Source organism: Amborella trichopoda, chromosome 12 (assembly GCF_054954075.1).
Source record: "Amborella trichopoda isolate Santa Cruz 75 chromosome 12, AtrichopodaSantaCruz75HAP2 v2.0, whole genome shotgun sequence".
Classification (NCBI taxonomy): domain Eukaryota; kingdom Viridiplantae; phylum Streptophyta; class Magnoliopsida; order Amborellales; family Amborellaceae; genus Amborella; species Amborella trichopoda.
Window position 1 is genome coordinate 45,156,867 of NC_142347.1, and position 27,508 is coordinate 45,184,374.

At 37.6% G+C, this 27,508-nt stretch overlaps 1 protein-coding gene across 8 annotated transcripts; it reads right to left on the bottom strand.

Annotated features, from left to right (window-relative positions):
- Positions 1-4,990: 4,990 nt before the first annotated feature.
- LOC18435417 (Pre-mRNA-splicing factor 3) lies at positions 4,991-21,501 on the bottom strand. Of its 8 annotated transcripts, XR_016046002.1 has the most exons (9): positions 20,119-20,929; positions 10,587-10,670; positions 10,389-10,509; positions 9,848-10,276; positions 9,535-9,729; positions 9,289-9,452; positions 7,476-8,620; positions 7,144-7,267; positions 4,991-5,215 (listed from the first exon to the last, which is right to left on the bottom strand). XR_016046002.1 is itself a non-coding variant. In XM_020667934.2 (7 exons), the coding sequence occupies exons 2-7, from the start codon at positions 10,660-10,662 to the stop codon at positions 7,753-7,755; spliced, it is 1,848 nt and encodes a 615-aa protein (XP_020523593.1). In that variant the 5' UTR covers positions 10,663-10,670; positions 20,119-20,929; the 3' UTR covers positions 7,325-7,752. The 8 variants fall into 8 exon arrangements, 3 of the variants coding, with proteins under 3 accessions (XP_020523593.1, XP_011623806.1, XP_011623805.1); XR_966701.3 differs by having other exon boundaries at positions 10,389-10,670; positions 20,119-21,501; XR_016046004.1 differs by lacking the exon at positions 4,991-5,215 and having other exon boundaries at positions 6,991-7,267; positions 10,389-10,504.
- Positions 21,502-27,508: the final 6,007 nt, after the last annotated feature.

Below are 27,508 nucleotides of genomic sequence, written 5' to 3' on the forward strand. Positions count from 1 at the left end.
TATCCAAATATTTTTTGGTATTTTTTTTGTCTTAATAATCTTTATGCGAAATTTTTGTTATTAAATTATACAAAAAGTTTATGTAAGATGCAACTTCGGGATTATGATTTAAATAATGGGGGATTATGATTTAAATAATGGTGTGTTTTATGTAAGCCATCAATCATCGATAAACAAAGCAAGGCGCACATCAAAATCCAAGATGCATTTTTGGTGTTGGAAACTCCTATAGTTGTCTGAAAAATTAATTCTGACCTTAATTATGAAACTAAAAGCTTTTAAAATGGTGCACATCTATAAATACTTGAAAAATTCGGTAACTCAGTGGGGAGAGGGCCCCTACCTTTTAGTGAGAATGAAATTTATTTTTTTTTCTCATTTCATTACATCATAAGTTCAGGATGATCATTTGAAAAGTTTTCCAACATCAGAGCAACTTTTGATAGTGGATTTTTTTATTTGCGCCTTACTCATTTAACATAAGGTCCATTAAATATCATATTCTCAAATTTGCAGGTAAAATTGTAACACCTATCTTTCTTCTAGGGAAATTTATTGAAATATACTAAAAAGATCAACTACAAAATATTTTACCAATATCTTCTGACTTAATTTCATCAGGCCCATAAAAAACATGACTGTGTATTGGAATTGTTGACAGAGGCTACACTACTAAACTGTTAAATATTAGGTGTATTTTGATAAGGAAAAAGGTTGTATAGAGCTGAAGCTCTCTTCTTCTTTTTTTTTGACGAATATTAATAGCTCTTTATTAAAATAAAAAGATCTCCCCCGTACGGATTATTATTCGAAATAGAAAGAGAAGATAAGGATGCCCCCAATTTAGATATGCACAAAGGAAAACCATCCAGCACCTGAATCCAATTGGATCTAAGTTTCCAAGGAATTCTTTGTTCCCTTTTGCCATTTGTTTTGCACCATTTGATTCCATTCAATGAGTCTCCTTCAATTATACATACTGCCCCAAGTTTCCACTCTTGAATATTTTGAGACCCTCTAGAAGAGCACACATCTCTACTTGATTGGCAGTAGCTATCCCAATCAGACCTGCATAATTAAAAACAATAGTACCACCACAATTACGGACCACGCCCTTAATACTTGCCAAACCAGGATTCCCGAGTGAACTCCCATCGAAATTCAGCTTGAGAACACATGATTCCCAAGTGAACTATCGAAATTCAGCTTGAGAACACTTTGTGTGGGAGGGCTCCAACTGATAGTGGGTCTAGAAACTAACGGTCCCATAGCCATCACATTATGAAGATTTATCATTACCGATCTCCATAAGGAATGTTTAATGTTATGCAGAAAAAAAAAGAAAAGAATTGACGATCCACTCATAGGAGAACTCTTTCCCGCACCAGGTACTAATCCATTTTTAAGGTCTAATTAGATCGGGTACTCGTTCAAATTAAGAACGGAAGTTCGTTGCTTTTTGTTTCCCTATAACTATTAAGAATATAATTAATTTTTAATTGGAGCCATATAGCTCTATCCATTTCTTCACTCGACCCAACTGTACAGATCCGGTATGAACAAATAAGAATGAAGATTTGTAGAGGTATCCATGGATGCGACATGCTCTTTTTTCCATTCATTCCCTTTCAGGATCAGTCGTGGTCTTACAAACCCTACCAATAGTATGGATGAATCTGTTGCTTCATCCAAATGTATAAAAGATCATCTATCGAGAGGTTGACTGATCCCCTCAAAAACTCTTCTATTTCGCCCTTTCCAAATTTCCCATAACACTATACCTCTCGCAATTTTAACTTTCCATGGCCCACGAAAAGATCTACTATGGTCCCCCACAATAGGTCACCTATGAGGTCCACCAAAATAAGTCACCTATGAGATACCACTTTGGAAGAGCTAGAATTCTAAGTATAAGGACCTATGGGCCAAAGGACAGTCTCAGGTAGAGAGTTTCTATGGAGACATAGGCCTCCCAAAGGTAACAGAGGCGTGCAAAGGTTTCCTCGGTCCGAACGGAGATCTCTCGAGTTTGTGGCTCCAAATCATATCATAGCTTGCTCTACCAAAACAGTCCCAATTTTATTTCACAGCTTTATCCTTCCAAATTTCAACATTCTTTTCACAAGTTCTCTTTCCTTTTCTCTTCAATTCCTTCATGGATTTTATGTGGTAGAGAATCTCCGTCAAAGATGCAAAACCTGCAAAAATTGATCCAAATTACCAAGCAAAATCAACTGCCAAATGGCCGTACGTCCACATATGTTTCTCCAAATTTGGATATAACACTGAACCAGACCTTAAGATGGACAAGTCACAAGAGCATTATTCTAACAAGGACTATTTAGGGTTTCGACTTCTGAGCACGCCACCTTTGGACAGTATAAAGCAAGTTGAAATGCACACCTCACAAGTATTCAGTAAGGGTGGCAACGAGTCGTGCCAGGGCTGGGCTGGGACAAAAGAAATTGAATAAGAAACAATGGAAAAAACAAGAAAAAAAAAAAAAAACAGGCTGGGCAGGGCCACCCGGCCCATTGCCAGCCCTATTCTTCAGTGTGTTATTGATATCTACCACAACGCCATGTGGGGGGAATCTTCGCTTTTCGCAAAATGGTATCCACCACAACTATACTGGACCGCTCCCAGGAGCCATATGGGGGAACCTTCACTTTTTGCATAATGATACACCACATGGATATGGACCCAGTATAGTTGTGGTAGATATCATTATGCGAAAAGTGAAGATTCCCCCATATGGTTCCGGGGAGCGGTCAAGTCGAGAACTTGACAAACGTGGACAACATGTATCATGAAATTTGTTGTTCAGGTGCCATTCCCATGTCAGCACGTATCAACACACATACGATGCAAATTCTTTGGATTCTTCTTGTTTATCACTCATCTGATTATATCATTTTAGAGAGAGAATTTTTCTGTTTGAGTAGACATGTAAGCTTTTATAACGTTTTTGAAACTTGAAAATATCTATGAACTCAGCCAGTTAAGGTATAATTGATTATCTCTTGTTCTTTATCATGAAATGGAATACCAGTAAAAACGTTACATAGTGATCTCATCTAACCCACTTCTTCATGGCATAAGGACTATCAAACACCTAATAAACACATGTACTTGTCTCCATGAAACATAATTGGTATCCGATAACACAACTAAGGTTTCTTCCCTTCTTGGGAAAAGTTTATATGAGGTTGGCACCTTAAAATGTAAAATTAAGCTTCACCTCTAAAATCTTGATGTTGGAAAGGGAAAGCTTTTTGGTTTCTATACTTCCCCTACTACATAAAAGTTATATACTTTCCCCTATCCAGCCATCCCATCTAATGGACGGTTGAGATGGACCCAATCACAATGTCATGCCTCTATATTGGTTTTGTGTTTTTGTTTTTTTTTAACAAAACATTTTGACACCAAATTTTGGACATCCACTCATCTCTTAAACTCACACCTGCAAAGAAATACTTCAAGGGTATTTTGATCATTTTATTTTATCATAAATATTTTTTTAAAAGCGCCCCATAGAAATAGCCACACATACCAAATTTCAAATTTATATGATTTGTAGTAAAAAAAACTAAAAATAAAATACTATGAGGCATCAAAACTTGACGGTTAGTAACTCACGTGACCTAAACAAGACAAATGGATGAAGGGGAAGTATATAACTTCACAATAAGGGAAGTAAGGAAAGCTTTCCCATTGAAAAAACATCTAATTAATCATTTCAACATCGAGACGTATAGATCATCATCATCATAACCTTTTTCTAACTATTTGAAGTTGGCAACACGAATCCTAATTCGCCATTCTGCTCTATCAATGATCATACCATCAATGTGGCACATTTCTCATTGTACCGAAGTTTCGATATAATGCATTGCTTATGGGAACACCTTAGCATAAACAGATAATATTGATTCAAGACTAATGAAAAATTTTAACAAAATTTTATGTTAGCTACCTACCTAACTCAACCCACCTCCTTTACACGGTATCGAGACATATAAATAAATAAATATATATATATATATATATATATATATATAAAAGAGAGATTTCAAGTCTTAAGCATTCATTTTCAAGATTTTCATGCATTTATAAATAAGCTAGAATTGAATAATTTTTAGAGTTGAAGGTTTATAACTAGAGATAAAAATAGATTGTCGCACCATCCTAAAAATTTTCAACACCAAAATTGCATCTTACGACAAAGTTTAAAAGTGCATCTTATGACAAAGTTTAAAAGTGCACGTTACTTGGGTTATTTAATATTGCAACCTTATACAAACCACACCCTTTCTTTCGTTTCCCTTCTTTCTTTTTTCTTGCTTAATTGCCATAATGAAGCACTAAAGAATTAGACGTGAACCAGCGTTGCATATCCAAATCCAGCTTACACATATCAAACCAAGGAAAAAGGAACAAATGAATTTGAATAAATCACCACCAAATCTGCACCATGTTTTAGTCATTAACTTAAAGAAAAAGTTTATATAAGGATGATGCCTAAACAATCAAATTAACATGCACATCAAAAATTCACTAAAAAAAGTTGTTTCAATGCTGAAAAATCTTCAAATCGATCATTTCGACTTCAAGATGTATGGACATGACAAAATTTGATTTCAAGTTTTGGAAATAGTGCATCTTCTAATGCATTATCTAGACTGTCTACTTTTAAGACTTTCGAGTGTTCATAGAACTAATCCCACTATATTTTAACTTAAAATTTTATAATTAAATACAAAATAAATTTTCAGGCCATCACAATGATTTCTTATACTAAAACAACATATTTTGACACTATTTATAGGTGCGCCTCACTCCTTAGCCTTATACAAACCACACCGTTAACTTAATTAGACAAAGGAAATACTCATCAAAGACGGACAGAGACGGCTTAACTTTCAAAGCACATAGTCCGCATTTGAGCAGACCATGATGATGATGATGATAAAATTTGTGACAGTTATTTGGTTATTGTAATTATAAAACCATTTAAGAAATAAAATGGTCTAAGCCTCCAGTTAAGAGAAACCAAATTTCTAACTAAAAATACAAAAATGTACCATTCATAAAATACAAAAATGTACCATTCATAAAATAAAAATTATAAACGCTGTATTGCATATCAATGTGCCAATAGCAACAAATACCCTAGTTTGATTGTCATTTGAATTGCAAATCCTGCCAAGCCCTGAATCAACATCAAAATATATTGAACTGCTCAAATTAATTTCACCATTAAAGGTCATAAAATAATACAAAGACCAAAACTCACCAATTAGAAAATTGTAATTCTATTTTATGATTTAAAATGTCAGTCTTTCTATGAATAAAAAATGTACTTTTCTTTAAATGGACTATTTTAGGCTAAGAAGTACTCTGTTTTTATCAGATCCAGTGTATTGAAAACAAAACAAAAAAAGGTTCAGCCGAAAAATTTTGCACAGAGAAGAACATTGCCCCTATAAATATTTTGGGCGGGGCTTATAGACAGTTTTAAGATCCATTTAAGTAGCCCAGTTGGTTCCCGTGTACCATTTCTAGAGGATAAGCTCATATACTCTGTTCATCTCCAGACCTTTGAATTTACGAAGGATAAACCAGTGTTTGAAAAGTGGGCCGACTCAACTAAGTTACTCGGGCTCAGACCATTGCAGAGCCCGAAAAATATAAAAAATTTTCAAAAGAATAAAAAATATATTTTTAACATGTTTATTTATGTTTTCAATCATTTTGGCAAAAATTGAAAAGTATTTTGACCATGAATATTTATTTTTACATTTTTCCCTTCTTTTTTGTGAAATTTCAAAAATAACCCTCGTCGCAAAGTCTTTTTTAAAAATGTATTTTTTTCACTACTTTTTTAACCACAATTAGTTAGGTTTTGTTAAATTTTACTTTCAATATGTTTTTTCTATTTTTTGTGTTTTTTTGTTTTTTTTTATTTTTTTAATAGTTTTCAGCTGCTACATTACTCAGCTTTCTTTGGGCCGAGTTACTCGAACTCCAACGAGTACTCAGCTGGGGCATGGGCCGAGACTCCGATGAGTACTCGGCTGGGGCATGGGCCGAGTAGTCAGCCCGATTCAACCTTTCGAACATTGGGATAAAATTGCTCAAGACTCAGAGATGAGGATTGTGGCCCCAAATTTTTGAAGAAGTTCCCAGGGCGTGGTAGAGAAGCTCAGTAAGTACTCAGAGGTACTGCATATGGAGGCAATCTAAAGGGGCAAAAGAATTAAAAATATGCAAAGCCCAAGAGGCAATGAATGCTGGGTAATTTAAGCTTGAGTGTAGATGCATATAAAGCTCTTTTGAGGCCCTAGCATTGTGAAAGGCATTATAGCTATATAAGAGCGTGCAGAAAGGATCATGACCCATGCGGGTAAGTATGAGTATCATGAGGGTTATGGCGGGGGAGGGATATGAATAGACCAAGTAAGTTATGACAGGTCTAGCAGGACATCCATAGGATTTGGTCAATTTTCAACTAAAGTACTAGGTTCAGATGCGAAGAGGAGAATCATTTTGAGCCAATGTTCAGCGAGTTTTGAGTTGCGATCTCGAACTCAGAGGTAAGCATGTGTCTCATCTGGATGCTACACTGTTAAAGTACTGGTTTCACTGAGGGTCGACCGGATTAGGGTGTCCTAGCTTCCAAAGAAATCTGAGGAATGAAGGTCGGCATGGAGTTGGACAAACTTGCAGGCCTTTCTTAAAGGAATTCTTACCCCAATAGGATAAGGCCTATGACAGTACAGGGAGACTGATCGATGACAATGGTGCCATGGAGGTTGGCAAACCTACTACCACATATTTTGGAAGCAATACATTCATTGGCAAGGGTGCATATGAGACCAACAATTCCTTGGCTGAAGAAGGGGACTGCCCAAAAATATAATTTTGAATTCTCCAGTCCCCCGCCGACTGCCCCAATCCTAAGATGAGACAATCATAGATAGTGTATAATTCATAAAATATTGCATTAACAAGTGATGGTGTGGCACCTGTACAACTTCAACGATAAATAGTTACTCGTAAAGAGACACAAAAGATTAAAATTAAAATTCCAATCAACACCATACCAACTTAAAAGAAATTACTGTATCAACACCATACCAACTCTCAAGTGGGAGGATAGTACTGCATGCATACTGTTGTTTGTTTTGCATCAGTATATGTTCAATTTGATCTCATCGACTCCTTGGTAACGAAAGCATCTTTGTGCTCCATCTTTCAAATTCTACACAAGACCAAAACTCTAAAAAGCTATAATTCAAGACCAGATAACAGAAGCAGCTTAAACATGAAAATCCAAGTACCAATAACTAATTTCTGTTCAATATTGAAAACAAAGAGCAGCAACTAAGCAGATTTACCAGAACAACAATAACCAGGTTTACCAGCATGCACTTCCTAATTCTTGGAGGAATTTAAGAGAACATACTCACATGTCCATTCAGCGAGAACCAGCCTTACAAAACAATGCCCCATATAACCATGCCATGAATAAAGCCAAAAGACCAAATGGTTTCACTCTAATAACAAACCCCTGCAGAATTGCAATGGTATTTAAACCTCAAATAGATCTCCTTGCCTCTAACCCCAAGGACTTCGCCTTCAGCTAACACCAGATAAGCCCATTGTAGAAGATGCAGAGGTCCAGCTCCAACATAATTGAATCCCAAATGACTAGGTAAAAATATCCATTAATCAAGAGAACCCGGCTTATATATCTTCTTCGGTGAAATTTGCAGCCAGATCCCAATAGTGGGCAACCCCAGCATCAGCAAAAACTTTACGGGCAGCCGCTTCAGTTCGGCACTCATGGAAAAAAAATCTATTAAAACTCGGTTTGGCAACGCTCCCCTGCCAAACTAGCAAGCATTTGTTGACAGGAGCATCCTCTTTATCATCCCCCTCCTCTTCATTCGAAACAGCAGCTGCCCAATTGATCCTTCTAAGCATTAGCTTACCATACCTTTTGATAGACTTGCTCCCCCCTTCTACAACCACCACACTAAACCCATCGAAAATCACAGCACAACCTGTAAGCCTATTCTCTTGAGCATTGATATCCACTTTGAAGCGAGTTTGCTTATGAGAGAGGTCGTTCATCTTGTACACAGAGACTATGGTCTCGAATGTATTTGGATCATCGAAAAGCTTCCTCTCTTTCTTCTCTCTGCGTTCCACAGGCGTAAGCTTACGGGCAATGTTTCTGTCTACATGGGCCTGTTCACGCTCTGCAGCAGCACTCCTTATCTCCATTTCAAGCTTCGTGGGATCTTGAGTTGCTTCAGAGCCAAGAACCTTCATTAAATTGCTCATCTTGATCTTGGGCTTTGGGGGCTCTATCAGACCTTGCCTTATCATCTCTTGCCTCTCTTTTTCCCTAGCAAGGCGCCTCTGAGTCCGAAGCTTCTTTTGCTCTTTCTTGGTCAGCTTCAAGGGTTGTGGAGGGGGTGGGGCAGGCTCAGCAGGAGGCTCTATAGGAAGGGGATGCTCAACATAGCAAGTGATTTTATCCATTCTGATGTTGAATTTATCTCCTGTGACATCACTGTAGCTCCCAGAAGGCAACAGAACTGCATCCCTGGAAAATACATAAGCAAAATTTACTATATTATCAGCACATCGTGTTGTTAGCTTTGCTTCACTTTGGCAGTAGACACCAACGTCTTCAGCTTTAGTTCCAAATCCAAGTAAAGTGAACTTCACCCAATATTTTCAAAATATTGGGAAAATATACCTGATATCTTGAAAAGATCAAGATGTTGGAAAATATGCTGATATCTTGAAAATATCAGGGATACTTCGGAAAAAAAGGAAAATTTTATGACAACACCAAGTTATATATTTTATTATTTTTATAGTTTATATTAAAAGGAAAAGATTGAAATCTTGTTTGGATCGGGCAGAGAACTTCTCTTCCCTAGCCAAAACAAAGAGGTTCCCAAGGTGAATTTGATATTTACAGTACATGTTACTAGATTACATAAGAAGCAAAAGTAATATCACAATTAAACAGGAAAAGCAGACAACAACCAATATGGTACTAGGTACTCCAAGCACTTCCCACTCAAGGATGGCCAAGATAACTATAATCAGCTAGGTGTCTCCATGCGACCCTAGCCAACTTAATCTTCAACCATTTACAAGTGGAAACAATGTTGGATACATCGATGAAGTATCATATACAATAATCCATTGGGATAAGATATATTTTCCCATTCAAGGTAGCAAATGAAAGCTATAACGCACCACCACTCAATGTCGGGGATGGGGTCCTTCGGTTTCTCTTCCTTAATGGGAATTCTCTCTGAAACCTCGATCAAATTTGGGTTGATATCAAGTTCAGCCTTTGCCTTTGCCAGCTGGGCTTGCTTAGTTCTTAGCTCCTTGGCCTGTGCTTCTCCAAATTGACTCTGGAATAGCAAGACTAAAATATTAGCTAAGAGCCAACAAGAATACTAAATGGAGTGTGAAGCACCTTGCAAACCAAAGTACCTTAAATTTTATTATTTCTGCTTGTTTTGACCATTTGCCTTCCTCAACAAACTGAAAGCTCATCCTCTTAGGCCTTAAAAGCTTTGTTTTGTTGATCCCCATAGTCTCATCAAAATAGGGATTATTTTCTCCATCTGCATCCAAATCGGGCCGGAGGATTTGGAATGCTTCCTTCTTCTGTTTATTAATGTTGACCTGAAAACAAGCACCACATTAGCTAGACATCAGCAGAAACAGAGGTTTAACGGCTGAGCATACATTAGCTTGTGTGGATCTATGTGTGTGTGCGTGTGTGAGAAGAGAGAGTGTGAACCTTCAAAGTGCTGAGATTGGTTGGCTTAGGCATGTTTATAACATTTCCATGTTCATCAATTTCTCTTCCAAGAGCATCAAGACGCAGTACAGGAGCCTTTGCAGGCCTCTGAGGCGCAGAAACATCAGCAGCCTGTCCAGGAAACATATTGATAAGAGGGGCAAATTCAGGGTCTTGGTGAAACCCTAACTTAGCTGCAAGTTCTTGTGCTCGTTTTACAGCTTCATAATTTGGAATGTTTGTAAGCCCCGAAATGCCTGCCATGGACGTGGATGCAGGGTTCACAGAAGGTATGGTGGTTACTGGTAAAGCTGATGTCCCCATTGTCGAGGGACTTGGGGTTGTCAATGTTGGTGTTTTGGTCATTGAAGGAGCAGCTTGTGTTGCCTGTGTGGTTCCAGTTGGACTTGAAACAGTAGGTTTACTCAACTGCACGACCATCAAGAAAACATATCTTTTCAAACAAGATGCAGAACTCAAACCAGTAGCAGAAAGAATGTAGAGAGACAACAATGACATTAATCTTAACCAAATGACCTACCTGTGGCAACTTCTTCAATTTCTCAGACAACTCTTTCTGGATTTGCAAAGCCTTCTTAGCTTTGGCTAAAGCATCAATAGAGAGAGAACTTTTTCCAGCTGCTGTTGTAGTCCCATCTGTACTGGATTTTCCAGGAGCCTCATGAGATCTGGTAACACTAAGGCCCTTATCATCAGGAGGGGTAGAAATCAAAGATACCTTTGTAGCAAGTGGAGAACCAGAGGAAGCAGAAGCATGAACGGCCCTTGATGCCACAGAAGACGGCGCTTCCCATGTAGGACCCTGCCAGAGAAAAAGCAAGTGAAAGAATTACAAACCCTTGCAACGAGAGCAGAAAGCTATTGGCCAATGGGCAACTAACATAAATCATTACGCCAATATAACTCCAAAAAGATTCACTCATTGAACATGTCTCTTACTTGAGAAAACAAATAATAATAAGCATGCAAACATACAAGGTCACCTATTCAAAATATGTAAGACAACTTTAGGAATTTGTGTCTATGTATTATTTAATTTATTTCTATACAATCTCCGTAATCTGCAACATGCAATTGTACACATAATCATCATCATCAAAGCCTTTTCCCAACTATTTGGGGTCGGCTATACAAATCCCGGTTTGCCATTTTGTTAAGTTTTGGCAAATTTTAACGTTGGCAGCTTACCTAACATAACCCACCTCCTTTACCCGGGCTTGGGATGGGTTAAGGGAAATTTTAAGTTCCTCGCACTTCTTAGACAAATGCAATTATATGTATAGTGAATAGAAAATGAAAGACAGTACAGTAGTACAGCACACAAGGGTATTATAGTTGTTTTTAGAGTAATAAGACTGAGAGACAATCCGACATTTGACTAACCCCGAATTGCTCATAGAGACCAATCACCCTTTTCATGATAGATGACCATCCTTTCTCTTTAGTAATTATTAAACTAAGAAAGCCAAATCGTTCATTAAAATATAATAATAATAAACTAAGCATATTTTTTAGGTTTTTGGTAACAAAAACTTAAAACAGAAGTATAGAACTATTTTCTCAAAAAAACAGAAGTATAGAACCAACATCATAGAAAATGTAATAGGACCAGATTGCCAGATTGTGAAAGTCACTTTCACTGGGTTGGACCCAAACTGAACCTTTCAGTCATTGGAACGGGAAATGCATGGAAGACTGATTTGCATTTGTTTCAACCATTTGAATTAGGGATCCCAGTTTGCTTCAAAAGTCATTGAGCCAAATCAGTCATCCTGCTCTATGTGTTTGCTGGGACTCGTAAACAGCAGCTTTTGGTTCAGAATAGCAAACACTGCCTGCAATCTGAAAACTAGATGAGGATGAGCCCTTGCAACTATGTTATGGTGATCCGGAACCAACACAATAACTCGAGTTACTGGTGTAAGATTGAGAGCATTAGGCACAAGAAAGTGATAAAAGTTTAACAGAATTCACAGGAGGGGCACGAGAAGGCGGAGTATCAACATTTGTAGAGTTGGTTTGGTTTTAGGACTGAGGATGCCAAAATAGAAGCTGATGTGTCTTGGTAGCCTAGAAAACATGCCCTGAGAAATGGGTCTTGAATGACGGGACAGACCACTCTTTCGCACATAGGTGGATCCCTTTCCTGGAGAATACTAAGGATCTATGAAGTCCCTAGACAAACATGGCCCACAGCCTACGTAAAGGACATCATGAATTGGGAGCAAAGAGAGACTCCACCTTGAGTGCGCTAAAGGGTGGACACTAGAGACTAGCTGTGATTGTTTTTCTACTCAAACATGTTATCTTTCCAAGAACAACTCTTTAAAGGTCCAATTCCTGTTAGATCAAATATGTATTCCCAAAAAGGTTCAACACAAGCACTGTAAGAGGTCATTTGTCCACCAAGGATGGTTGGAGTGGCCATCCAAGGTGTAACCAATCTCATAAATATTGGATCCCATATTGAACCCGGAAAGTGTCTGCTTTGGCTTGTTTTGGTGGTTAGATCGAGTCCAACTATTTTTCAAATCAACAATAAATAAAAATTTGAAAGATGGAAAAATAGAAAAAATTCCAAAAGATCACAAAGAAAGAAACTCCAGAGAGAGAGAGAGACATGACAAATACATGATGAATTGCGTGCAATTACTTCTAAATCTAGAAAAGTTTAGGATTCAGAATTTTTACATTGTCAAATTTTTAAGAGATAAAGAATGGTGACCAATAGATCATTTCCCCAAAAGTTTATGTTGCAGCTATATCTGTGATAGTGCAGAAGGGATGTGCAAGTCGCTGAAAACTATCATGAAATGGGTCTAAAGTATTGGAAAACATCAAATACTTTTAAGAGAAATTTGAGGGATAGAAAGGACCAGCAAAGTGTAATAAGCCAAAGAAGAATAATTTGCTATATCAAGGGTACTTACATTATGCTAAGGAAAAAAGGCATTCTCACTATCAGTCTATCAGTAAGAGTTTATGGGACCACATCATAGTCCCAAGGCCCAAATGTAAGGTATGGTAACAAAACAAGGCTGTCACTACACTACATGTCAGACGACTGCCTCTGAGGTATTGGTGGAATAATGGAAGAGATTGTTTTTCCGAACACAGTCACTGGGGATTTAGAGGAAAGGATAATTTTAGGCGTGACAGCAACATAAATAAATGGAAGGGAACACAAGCAATCTTTTGCATCTACTAGAAAGAGGATTATGAATCTTTAAGGCACACATAGATGCTGTGTGACCAGGTTTATGGTCCAGGCAAATAAGAGTTCAGAAAAGCTTTCATGATAGAACTTTCAAGTATGAATGAGGCACAAGATAGACATTGTCTCGTTGGTCTGATAAGGAAGTTCAACACTATCTTGTAATCCCATGTAAGGCGAGGCGGGTAGAGGATCAAACATAACAATGTGGAGGTTCTCAGACTTCACATCCTCCAGAAAAAAAAAGGTTCTCGGAAGCCACTTATTAGCATGCTTTTAGCAGACCCAAAATGTGATGGGTCTTCCTTTACCAAGCCAACAAGAAGGAAGATTTTTTCTTATCAGAGGACTGGGAATATACATTTCTGAAATGTATTAACTACAATGTATTAACTACAAAAACCCATCTACAACCACTGATTTTAGCATCTGCAGCTTAAAGATATAAAATTAAGGGAGCATAATGTCAAAAGATGAGTGCAGTGATCTATGAGTGTGTCATCCCACTCCAGGCCAGATTTGATGGTTAGGAAGAGGTTGAAAGAATTTTACAGCACAGAGGGGTTTCGTTCCTGAAGATCTTTGAGCTCAAAGGAGATCACTTCAAAAGGGAAGCGTAGATGCAGGATATTGTTGAAAGTACCCTATCACCTCATGAGAAGATTAGCTCATGTGAAAGCATTCACCTCTGGTTGAGAGAATGGGACATACTAAATTTCTTTCCTAAGATGGTTAGTACCAAAAGGATGATAGGCTCTTAAAGGATATTACCAAGGATATTACCAAAAGGATATTATCAAGGATATTACCAAAAGGATATTACCAAGGATATTACCAAAAGGATATTACCAAGGATATTACCAAAAGGATGATAGGCTCTTAAAGGATATTACCAAGGCAGTGGACTTTATACACCACAAAGTTAAAGAGTTCAACAGCCAGAATTCAGGTTTACGTTGAGAACCATTACCAGCTGGTGAGATATTATATTCAAATCCCCCCACCACCCCACAAAAAAAAGATGACCAACAACAACGCAGTCACAACTTCTCCAATTTATACATCGTATCCTCCACAACCATTATAAAGAATGATAAACAAGTAAACTAATGCAATGCCACAATTAAGGATCACTCACTAATCTATCCCTCTACCATGCCCACACAAAATTCCTTAGCAATAGAACCCATGCATGCTTGCTGGGTTTACCAATGCAGAGAGGAAGTCCAAAAGTAAAGGTTGGCTAACAGAAGTAATTATATTACATTATTCTACAGACACACTCAATTGTGCGTGCGTATGCAGAATTATTACGACACTCCATAACTTGGCATTGAATATAATGAAACAACTCTATCCTGAAAAACTACTTGATCATGAGTTCATTTTATGTAGTCTCAAGGGGTTTCTGTATCTCACACAATTAGCCTAGCCAACAGTAAATCACATCGAGCAGTGTTTCAAAAAGCAGACCGCCTAGCGCTTGGGCGGCCGCCTAGGCGGATCTGAGGGCCTAGGCGCATCGCCCAAGCCTAGGCGCCCATAAAAAGCGGATGTTCCTAGGCACCCGCCTAGGCTGCCCAGCGTTCAGACAAAAAGCTTTCGGTGGGAGCTATTTTTGTCCATTTTTTTATACTAAGGGATCAAAAATGGGGGTTTTAGGTTAATTTGAAACCTAAAACTCATTAGAGACCATTTTAGAGAGAGAAAGCCTCCAAAAAACTAGTTTTTGGTGATTTCTTTAGAATCGAAGGGTTTCTCAAAGTTAAGAAAAATATCAACCATTGATATTAGATTTAATTTTTGATGTTTTATAAATCTATTGGGGGGGCTTTAGAAGATTTTGATTCCTTACTTACTCCAATGGCGATGAATATGATGCAAATGCAGCTGACCTTATTTTTTCTGATGATGAATGTTGAATAATGATTAAACTTTGAACATTGATTAAATTATTGAAGATTCTTTTGAGTCTTCAAGTATTACTTTCATTTTTGTTTTCTTCCTCATGGTTGTGTATTGTGGATAGTGGATATGCAGTTCCACTGGTATGGTATTTGGTAACTTTGGTTTGGTAATTTGGTTGGTAAATTTTAAGTTTTAATTGGATATGGACCGACTTATGGTTATGCTTATACTTTGAATTATAATGTGCGTTAAATACCTAATTCTTATATTTTATATAATATATAACTCTATAATCCTTTTTGGAATCAACTGGGCCGTCCAGATTCAGGGCAACCGCCTAAGCGCTGGGCGGCCTGGACCCCCTAGGCCACCTAGGACCCACCTAGCGCTTTTTGAAACTATGTATCGAGAAAAGTAATCATCCAGGTGCCTATAACAATAAGATGTGAGTAATGACTCTTCACCATGGCAACAGAATCTTATTATTGTCTTTATATCTCAAAATAAGCATTTATTGATAATGGTTCTGGTGGTGATTCTTACATCTTGGATTTTAAGTAGGTTTCCTTTTTTTGTTAAAAGACTCAAGTTGACAATGAAATCATTTTTTCCCCAACTTACTCATTTTTGTATTTTTCCATATTTCAGGTAAGAATCCAGTGACCATTAGCCTTAGGGGAGAAAATTGCAAAAGACCAGAGAGCTATCAATGCTGTCAAAGAAAACAATATTAATTCCCTGCTTGTCAAACGATCAATATGCCAAAACCCCATGGAAACCATACAGTCCTTCCATGTTTACAAGGGAATGATTTTCTTCAAAGGTATGTATACAAGGGAATGATCAACATAGAAATTTTGAAAAACAACAGCATCATTACAACATTGATGGAACTTGATTATAGAAGCATAAAGAGGATGAGAAATGAAATTGGTTCTGAAAGAGGTCAACTAGTAAAAGTCCCAGCCATAGTTCATCGTCATTACACCTCAAATGGGTATATGGTGCATGCAGGCTTAATCCCTCAGTTGGTAAATTTCAGGAGATTGAGACCCATCTTTGAGTAGAAATATCATTACTATCTTAACCCATGGATACAATAACACAATAACTTCAAGAATTCAACACAATCAAACTTTTAATCATTCAGATAACAAGGACATGAGCATTAACTTTATACACATAACATTAAAACATGAGCATTAACGTTAAGTGCCAAAAAAAAAAAAACATGAGCATTAACGTTAACATACATATCACTAAAACATATAATACAATCACATGGAAATTGGAAAATCTGATTCCTCCTTCCATAAAAAAGATTAAAACAATAGTATTTTAGACCAACAAAAAGAAACAAAAGACAAACTAAGAAAATTTGCTATTTAACATGATCAAATTTGGATAGTTCGGAGGAAATGGATTAAAGCATGCACTTCCAACCCCACTTTTTCCATTCTCCTTAATGGTTCCCCAGTTGGCTTCTTCCCTGCAACTAGAGGCTTAAGACAAGGAGACCCTCTATCGCCCTTCCTTTTCACCACTATTGGTGAACTCTTCTCTAGAACCCTCGCTAGATTCTTCGACAGAGGAGTTCTCATGGGCTTTAGGACTTCCCTTGAAGGGCCAGTCCTCTCCCACCTTCTCTACGTTGATGACACTCATTTTCTGTGAGGCCCACCCTTCTCAAATTGACAGCCTGTGGTTTTCCCTAGGAGCATTGAACTCCTAACTAGTATGAAAGTTAAACTGTGCAAGACCAAAATGTTGTGGAAAATGGAGATTTACAGCTTGTTGCCCAACATTTGGGATGTGCTCCAAAAAGCCTCCCCTCCTATCTTGGTCTTCCCCTTTGCTTAGGCAAACCCATAAAGCACCCCACTGGGACAATCTGGTTGAGAAGTTCGACCGGAAGCTTGTTGGCTGGAAAGGTAGGTATCTTTCTCTCAAATGAAGAATTACCCTTATCAAATCCACGCTAGGAAACACCCCTATATACCACATGTCCCTCTTCCAAATCCCTATTTTTGTCATTCAGCATCTCTAAAAACTTATGCGACATTTTTTTGGTCAGGGTCTGCTGAAAGCCATAAATTTCACCTGGTAACGTGGGACAAAGCCTGTACCCCCAAGAAATATGGTGGACTAGGTATCAAAAAACTTCGAACTATGAATCTTGCCTTGCTAGGAAAATGGTGGTGGAAATTTACCCCCCCCCCCCCCCCCCCCCACCCCCTTCTATGGAAACAGGTTATCCAAGCCAAGTACGGACTTGGAGAAGACAGGTGGCTGCCTAGATCCCCCTTCCATAGATCCTCTAGAGCCTTGAAGTGCATCACTTCAAGCAAATTAGCTTTCCTTAATTGTACTAGGTTTCAATTAGGGAATGGTCAGAGAATCAACTTTTGGATGTATAGCTGGATAGGAGTCCAACCCCATGGGCATGTCTTCCCTTCTCTATTCCCCTTGGTCCAAAACCAGGCAGCAGTGGTTGCCGAATATGTTGAGGTTAGAGGTTTGGCCATGGTTTGGACACTCAATTTTAGGAGAAACCTCACAGGCCAGGAGTCCCTTTTCCTAAATTCCCTTCTCCTTATGCGAGCTCCTCTTTTCAGCCCTCTCCAAAGTCAATACTCAATCATCTACTCTCGAAACCCCATACGGGATTTTCACAATTTTGCTCTTTCTACTCCTCTCTACTCCCTAATTTGTCCCATGCACCTCTTCTCAACAAATCTTGGTCCCAGCAGGTGCCCCATAAAATACAAGCCCTCACATGGGTGCTTCTACAAGGTAAAACCCTTAACCCTTACATTAGACCAACTTTAGCATAAGCTGCTCTCCCTACCAAATCGTTGCATCATGCGGCTCCAAGAAGAGGAGACAATCTCCCACCTTTTTATCCAATGTGAGATCTTTTACAGCCTCTAGTCATCTTTCCTTAAACTCTTTCACCTCCATCGGGTCACTCCCCTTTCACTTGACAACCTCTTCAATGCTTTCTTATCCCCCTCCTTTTGCTAAAAATAGTAGAAACTTTGGCAATTGTTCATCGTCGCCAGTGTTTCAAAAAACGGACCGCCCAGCACCTAGCCGGCCGCCTAGGCAATTCTGGGGCCTGGGCACCCAAAAAAAGCGGATATCCCTGAGCGCCCGCCTAGGCGCCCGAGAAACCGCCTAGGTAGGGCCTGTGCCCCACCCAGGGGCAAAAATGCCCCTCGTTGATGATATTTTTGTTAATACTAAAGGTGCAAAATTGTGGGTTTAGGTTCATTTGAAAATTGAAACCTAAAACCCATTAGAGCATATTTTAGAGATAGAAAAACCCAAAAAAAAATAAATCTACTCACCTAGGTGCCACCTAGCGCTTTTTTAAATACTGGTCAGCGCCCTCATTTAAAGCATTTGACTTGAGAGGACCTCCGAAACCTTTAGGAGCACTTTGAGGGGCCAACGATCCATATTTGACTCTTGCATTGCCCTAATCTCCGTCTTGGCAAAGTTCATTCTAGCGCTTTTTAAATATTGGTCTTTACCCTCATTTAAAGCATTTGGCTTGAGAGGACCTCCGAAATCTTTAGGATCACTTTGAGGGGCCAACGACCCATATTTAACTCCTGCATTGCCCTAATCTCCCTCTTGGCAAAGTACATCCTAGTTTTCGCTTCGCTTCCCATCTCCCACTTCAGAGCCAACTAGGAAGCCCTTTTGAACCTTTCTGCCCCACCTACCAACATCAGAGCCCAATGGACTCCCCTTCCGCCCAATTTCCTCAAATTTAACACAGATGGCTCATCCTTAAGTAACCCAGGTCCCTCTAGCGTAGGTGGTATTTTGCCTAACTCCAATGGCATTTTCCTTTCCTATTTGGAACATATTGGGATCTCGGACTCCACCACTGTAGAGGCCATGACTCCTTTAGAAGGTCTTAAGAGAGTACCTCAACCTAGGTCTAATTATCAAGGGTTTATAGTCCCATCAGACTCCAACAACACGATCATTTGGGCATCTCACTAGCACCGCCCGTCATGGCATTTATTCTATACTTTCGAGCATATCAACTTCCTTTACAGCTCCATTCCACAAGTCACATTCGAGCATATTCCTTGAGAGGCCAACTCTAAAGCAGACAGGGTGGCTAAGTAAGAAGCCCGCCAAACCACAGCTCCATCCCATAGGTAAACAAAGAGGTTTACGCTAAGGTAAACAAAGAGGTTTACACTAAGGTACACCAGTAGGCTAAGAAGGGATCGCACCAGGACACAGGTGCACCCCCGACTCCTTGAAACCACATACCCCTCAAGCTCTTCCCTCTTCTCCTCCTCTCTCCTCCTCTCCAAAAAAAAAAAAAGGGGGAAAAGAAAGAGGAAAAAAAATATTATCACAATATCATTCTCTCTGCTGCTGCTCTTCTCCCCAAATCATTCACTCTATCTCACTCCCTTCTCTCTCTAATCTCTTTCCAACAGCCCTTTCCTCTCTTCCCCTCCCCTATCTTCTCCTCACGCCTCTTCTGTATGATCCATCCTTCTTCTCTCCCATTCTCCTCTTCTCTCCTAATATATTTTGTCCCTTCAACCTCTTCTTCATCATCCACCCTCACCCCTCTGCCCTCACCCCTTCCTTTCATTGGCCCTCAGACTCCCTCTTCCTTCTGTTGCTATGACATCTCGGACAGAATGGAACTGAAGACCGGCCATACCTTGGAGACGGCAGCTTACTGGGTGACTATTTTCTAGTAACTCCTTTCCTTTTCTTTCTCGATTCACCGCCTACTGTTCTACTTTCTTATGCTCTCACGTCTTTCACTACACTCTACTTCAGTATTTTCTTTTTTCCTTCCCCTTGAACTCTTTATATTGTAGTCTGAGCACCCGACTTGTGGGATGCCATCTTTCGGATTTTTTCTGATGTAATGCACTATATTATTAATACAAAGTTAACCACTTTCTCAAAAAAAAACAATGTTCAAATTTGTTATGCATCACAAAGAAAGGGACATTGTTATACATCACATAAAAAGAGAAAGTGGGAAACCTTTAAATGAATTTTTTTTGAGAAAGCCGTTAAATGAAATTAGATACCATAAGAACTACATAAAGTTTTATTGTTAAATTAATCTACTTACATTGTTAAGAGAACCAACTCCGTTTGAAGTCGCCAAGCTCTGAACTTTATCGTTCATGTCTCCACCCAAAATGGGCTCGTCAGACTGAACTTTTGAAGCGTGCTCGTGTTGTCCATTTCCTCTATCTAAAGACCCAACTACCCTAGTTTCGTCTTCCACTTCATCTTTAACGCTCTCTTTCTTCCCTCTCTCTTTCCTCTCCATTTTCTCATCCTTCTTCTCTGACTTTATAGCTGAAACCCCGGATTCTTCATCTACTTGGTCCTCAAACCTTCGCTTTTCTTTCCTAACCTTCCTATCTTCCTTTTTCTCCAATTCAATGTGTTTTGATTCCGAACCCTTAGATTCTTCTACAACTCGATCTTCAAACCTTCGCCGCTTGTCATTCTTCTCTAATCTCTCTTCACCTCCATTGTCTTTCCTCTTGTGTGATCTTCTCTCTACTGATCCATCTCTATCAAGAACACCCTTACTCTCTGAGTACCTCGAGGTTTCCTTTGATTCTCTCTCTCTTCGATCATCCTTACCCTCAGAATACCTTAGAGTATCCTTTGATTCTCTCTCTCTTCGATCATCTTTATTCTCTGAGTACCTTTGAGGTTCCTTTGATTCTCTCTCTCTTCGATCATCTTTACTCTCCGAGTACCTTTGAGTTTCCTTGGATTCTCTCTCTCTTCGATCTTCTTTCTCTCTGTGTCTCTCTCCTTCTCGTGCCCTAGAGTCTCTGCTCTCATGGTACTTTTGATCATGGTGTCTGTCTCTCTCTTTCTCCCTATGGCTCTCGATCTTACTCTTTTTTGTCTCCCTCTCCCTCTCCTGGTGGCCTTCCCGATGGTCCCTCTCCAAGGAATACCTTTCCCTGCGCTCTCTCTCTGAAGAATGCCTCTCCCGGTGGTCTCTCTCTAAAGAATCCCTTCCCCTGTGTCCCTCTCTCTCTCTATACGTCATGGTTTAGGGTTTCCTAGTTTCAGTGCTCCAATGGAAATCTGAGAAATAGAAGCTCGGGTTTGGAATTTGAATCAGGGGAAGCGAATAGAAAACTGAACTTTAGGTTTAGGTTAGAGAGAGAGAGGAGATGAAAACTTCCAGGAAATAGGGTTTTTAGAAAGAGAAGGAGATGACAACTCGAGAGAAAATGATTTACAGAGAGCCCTGATTTTACTGGGTTTAGAGCGAAAGAGAATATCCGTGAGAGGGAGTTCTGCTCAAAGTAACGGGTTTACAGAGAGAGAACCCTCGCGACACAATGTAAACCATGTCAGAAAACGCGGTTAACCTCCTCTTGGACGTAATATGAAAAGATAGCAAAGAGAAAACGAGAATGACGCGGTCGTATGGGTGTTTTCATTATATTTATGCTCTTAGTTCATTTGTTAAATGGTCGGCGATCATTCAAGATAGCAAATAACTTATAATTATTTTATTATTTTTAATAATATCTTAAATGTAATGATAATTAATTTCAATATGAACATTAAAACTACAAGCTTCATTTCTGATTGATAAAATGGCAAATTAATTATAAAAAAAAATTAACAAGTCCGTCAACTATATCCAGCTTCAAATCATTTATGAAGTGTTTAATTGAGACGACATATATTGTAGCAATACTACAAGTAATATGCTCGTTTTCCATAATATATCTAGTTATACAACCTTGTTTCTTGTTATATCAAGAAACATATCTACCTTCAAAGAAGAATATAAATCATGATGTTGATTTTCTACTATCTGGGTCTTCTGCAAAATTTATATCAGAGTACCTAGTAACATCTAAATTATCAGCTTGAAAACACAACTTGTAATTTTTAGTTTTCTGAATATATCTGAGTATCATTTTTACAGCTTGTCAATGAGTCATCATATGATTATTCTGAAATCTACTAACAAAACCATATGCATGACTCAAATCAGATATTGTACACAATATGATATAATTTATACATCTTACAGCTTGAGCATATGGAATTCTTTTTATGTCAGTTTTATCATTATCATTTAATGGACACAATTTATTTGATAACTTCAAGTCTTTACAAATAGGTATATTTATGGGTTTGGAATTTTTCATCTTAAATATCTTTAAAATACTTTTTAAATAATTTTCTTGAGATAAACATATAAGTCTTGAATTTTTATTTCTTGTTATCTTACTACTCAATACATGTGAGGTTTCTCTCATATCTTTCATATCAAAATAGGAACTTAGTCATGATTTGGTATAGTTAATCATGCCAATATCATTAGCAGCTATAAAAATATCATCTACATAGAATGATAATATAACAAAATTGCTTTTACTATTCCTGATATATACACAATAATTAAACCTATTGGCTACATAACTAATTTTAGTGATTGCATTATTGTAGTTCATATATATAGTATGTATAGACTAGTTTTGCACTCAAAATTCCTCCTTATATCAAAATTTCTCATTTTACATGTTTTACACTCAAAAGAATATACATGTTTTTGCACTCAATAAAATATATTCGCATAATGAGTATATGAGAAAATACATGTGTGTGCTACATCATAATGATGAATAATGAAGATGAAATTATCATGTAATTTTGATATAATGAAGAATTTTGAGTGCAAAACATGTAAAATCGTGGAGATGTACATTATGAGTATTTGGACATTGTATTGAGTTTAATTGTATTTTTAAGTAAGGGATTTGTAAGTGACCGATTAGGGTTGGATTTTTATTATTCAAATGTGTATAAACCATGTTTGTAAGCTGAAATATATGTAGTATGGTTGTTTATTGAGATATTCATGCATTTCGGAAGGACCAGGACTTTCTGACATGTTTAAGTACTCCGACAAGTCACTGGCATAAGAGAGCTGCTGTGTGCAGTATAGAGAGAGTGAAAGCCGTCGTGCGTAGTAAAAAGAGAGAGCGAGAGCCGTCGTGCACAGCAAATAGAGAGAGAGTGAGAGCTGTAATCTGCAACAGGAGAGAGAAAGTTAGCCACAGTGCGCGTAAACTATACTACCGCGTGCGACACCGTCGACAGCATCACTGCCGCGCGGGATAAAAACTCTCTCTATCTCATGGTTGTTGCATGCCTCTTGATTTGCTACTTGACACTAACATGCCTTTTGTTTGCCATTTGTAGCCTTTTGTTTGCCACCTGCCTGCTGCCTTTCCCTTATTTGCCTATAAATAAAGCCCCTTCACAAACCTCTAAAAGCCTTAGCCCTCTCTCTCTCTCCCATATCCTTCCTTCTCAAACACTTATAACTTCCAAGCTTGAGCCACCTTTGGAAGCTTGACTTGTGTGGGGAAATTGGAGTCCCCTTGAGTGTTGTAAGTGGACTTAGATTTTATGATTCTTGTGTTTTGATTGATGCATGCTTTATTTGTTTATCAAATTGTGTAATTTAAGTATGATTATGGAAATGGATGTATAAATTGTTGCTTAAATTTTGCTAAGAACTTTGCTAAGCACGCACTCTGTTTTTTTGAAATTATGACTATCTTTTAAGCAATTGTTTAAGAATTGAGAATACTTCATTTAACCATGAAATTTTGTGGGGAAATACCCCTTTGAGTTTATTTATGGGGGGGAAATACCTCATATCGATCTTTATTGCGATTTGAAAGTTATGAGACTTTTGCTAGAATATGTCAACTTTGAACATGAAATTCTATAAACTTTAAATGTTTTTGCATAAGGCTATTTACTGACCAAATTATATCCAAATCTGCTCAAACCACTTTTAAATGAATATGGTGAGTCTATTTCAAATATTATTTTGAAACCATGCCGAAATTCTACGTGGTGTGGAAACTATGCCCTTTTTTCTATGAATAGGTCACTATTGTGAATGCAGGGAATTTTCAAAACTATTACCAATTTTATGTTAGACTGTTTACTAACAAAATCACATCCAAATGTACGCAAACTACTTTTAAATGAAATATGAGTGAGTCTATTTCAAAAATGGTTTTGGAATCATGATGAAATTATTTGTGATTTTGAAATTATGCTCATTTTTCTATGAATAGGTCACTATTGTAAATGCAGGGAATTTTTATAACTATTACTTGTATTATGTCAGTCTATTCACTTACCAAATAATATCCAAATATACTCAAACTACTTTTAAATGAAATATGGTGAGTCTACTTCGAAAATGGTTTTAGAACCATGCCGAAATTCTAAGTGGTTTGGAAATTATGCCATTTTTTCTATGAATAGATCACTGTTGTAAATGCAATGAATTTTCAAAATTGTTACCAGTTTTGTACTAGAATGTTCACTAACCAAATCATGTCCAAATATACTCAAACTACTTCTAAATAAAATATAGATGAGTCTATTTGGGAAATGGTTTTGAATCGTGTCGAACTTATATGTGGTTTGAAAATTAAGCCCCTTTCTTTTATGAATAGGTCACTATTTGTGAGTGCAGGAAATTTCCAGAACTATTACCTATTTTATGTTAAAATGTTCACTGACCAAATCATATCCAAATGTACTCAATCTACTTTTAAAATGAAATATGAGTGAGTCTACTTCGAAAATTATTTTGAACCATGCTGAAATTCTCCGTGGTTTGGAAATTATGCTGATTTTTCTACGAATGGGTCGTTGTTGTGAATGCAAGGAATTTCCAAAACTGTTACTTGTCTTGTGTTAGCTGTTCACTGACCAAATAAAATCCAAATGTGCTCAAACCACTTTTAAATGAAAAGATGGGAAATCTAATTTGAAAATAGTTATGGAACCATATCGAAATTCAATTGGTTTGGAAATTATGCGCCCCTTTTATATGAATAGGTCACTGTTGTGAATGTAGTGAATTTTCAGAGCTATTACCCGTTTTGTGTTTGACTGTTCATTGACCAAAGCATGTCCAAATGTACTCAAACTACTTTTAAATGAAATATGGGTGAGACTACTTTGAAAATAATTTCGGAACCAAGCCAAAATTCATTGTGATTTGGAAATTATGCCTATTTTTATATGAATATGTCATTAGTGTGAATGCAAGGAATTTCCAGAACTGTTACTTGTCTTATGTTAGACTGTTCACTGACCAAATCGTATTTAAATATGCTCAAATTACTTTTAAATGAAAATGAGTGAGATTATTTCAAAAATGATTTTGAAACCATGCCGAAACTCCCTACAGATCAGAAGTTAAGTATATTTTTGTGAGACTATTACACTTGAGTTCCTGCTCGGTTAAGGGTAAGCAAATGTGCATGATTAAAGTAAAACATGCTTACGAACTAGTGAATGTTGATGAAAGTGTGAATGGGTATGATTGAAATTAGTTATGCCACATATGTGATATGAAACACTATGTTATGGGTCATCCGTTGCTAGTGTGGGGTGATATGATAAGAGTGTAATATAAGGCTTATTCCATTATGAAATAGGAGTATGCTCTGTTATGAAATGAAAACATGTAATGAAGCATGTTCTGTTGTGATAAGTGTACATGCTATGATACATGTTATGTTGACACATGTATACATATTTTTTAGATGTGCTATGTGGTAAGACTTGTGTGGTCAACTGTAACTGTATGATATGTGGATAAGCACCTACTGTTTGAATAATGGTACTGGCAGCGGCCAGTTGGGTAAGGCATCTACTGTATGAATGATGGTGTCGGCATCTGCGATCTTTTCTTGACTCCCCATTATAAGACGACAGTCAGGAAGTGAATGTGAAAGTTTGGGAGGGTCGTGCCCCCCAAATTTGTATGAGCACTTTGTATTTAGTTAGTAGTGTAACGCCCCATCGCTAGAGGAGCATGAGGGGAGGATCGTGTCTTACAAGGCCACGAGCTTATCAAAAACCCCAAAGTGCGTTGGGGACTGTGCGTGTGCGTATGAAGACATTATTGAATTAGTCATCCAGTGTCATTGTCTTCCCTCTCGAGTGATGGTAGAAGTCTTAAATAATATGATTAGCTTGGCCCAATGATTGAGACATCTACTTCGACAGTAGGTGAACTAAGAAGTGAGTTAGTAGATAGTTATACTAATTTGTTAAGATTTGCTTATTTAAATGTCGTGATATCTCATCGGCTATGGTTTCATTATGAATCATCTATGATACACTGATAGATATGACTTGGGCACATGATTACATGACATCTTAATTATTATAAGATAATTCTAATAGGCAGGAGATATGGTCTCTTGATTCACTTACTGGGCTTTTTACCTCATTTCTTGACTTTCATTTTTATAGAGTGATATCTCGTGGGTCGAGCAAGGACTGTTGGGTGACCGTGGCTGGCGTTTGAGGACTCGCGCTTGGTGAATAACTTTATTTTGACTGTAGGTGTAGATGGCAGTTGGCCATACAATTGTTTTGTTTGAAACTCTGTATTTTGTTGTTGGGGCCTTTGGTGCCTTGGATATTTTGTAATACTCTGAAAATTACATATATAAATGTTTTGGGTTTTTATTTGACCAGTTTTGTATAGTCGTGTTTGGAGCTTTTGTATTCTTCCGTAGTTTGCTTTGATTTCATCTTTCTAAAAGTGTTGAGTGCACTCCCACTTGAGTGGCATTCGTTACATTTGGTCGCGACTCCGCATTATGTTTCCCTCCAGCGGGCAGGGTAGAAGTCAGAGGGTGGGGTCGTGATACATTTAAACCCTTGAGTTTTAATGTAATGGATTTTATTTTAAATATTACGTATCTAGCCCATTGGTCTTATACCACCAACAAGTATGTCAGTGACTAAAGTTAAAAAAAAAGTGATATATTCTCAAGCCATTTAATTTGACAACTAATGGATATGAGTAGTTGCGGCATCCTTGTAATAAAATAAATGATTTCATAGTATATAATCCATTTTTAATTTAAAAATGTATACAATGAGACAATTTAGTTTTAATATAAGAATGTTATAATCATTATCGACTTTTGGATGTGAAATGAGTAGTTGAGGATGCATCATTGATTAGGTACAAAGTCTAAAATAATTTTTTTCTAATATTGTGATACACGTTAATATATCGGATTTTATATCCAATAGTTGAAAATGATTATGACTTATTTGTATCAAAAGTAAATGGGCTTAAAATATATAATCCCTTTAATAATAAAACGAGAAAAAGTATATGAAGAGACCGTTTACTCTAATACAAGGAGGTTTTAATGAAATGATGTTACAATTATTATTATCTATTATATTTTAAATCTTGTAGTTGTGAGTGTGTGATTTATAATCGGGTTGAAATAGTGGTGGTAGCACCACTTGTACCCCATCTAAAATCTAACGTTTCGTTTCCACCTAATACATTAAAAAACCACTACTATTTCAAAAATAGATTGAGGCTCATCATCCCCATTGGAATTACCCAATTATATATATCACAACTCAGTGCCATTCAATTTGACATATAA

Excerpts from the sequence above, each read along its gene's own strand:
- LOC18435417 (XM_011625503.3), bottom strand. The coding sequence starts at position 21,066 with ATGACGTATAGAGAGAGAGAGGGACACAGGGGAAGGGATTCTTTAGAG. Across the intron at positions 10,277-10,388 it reads AATTGAAGAAGTTGCCACAG|TTGAGTAAACCTACTGTTTC; the intron begins GTAGGTCATTTG and ends ATGGTCGTGCAG. Across the intron at positions 9,453-9,534 it reads CAGAAATAATAAAATTTAAG|AGTCAATTTGGAGAAGCACA; the intron begins GTACTTTGGTTT and ends TTGCTATTCCAG.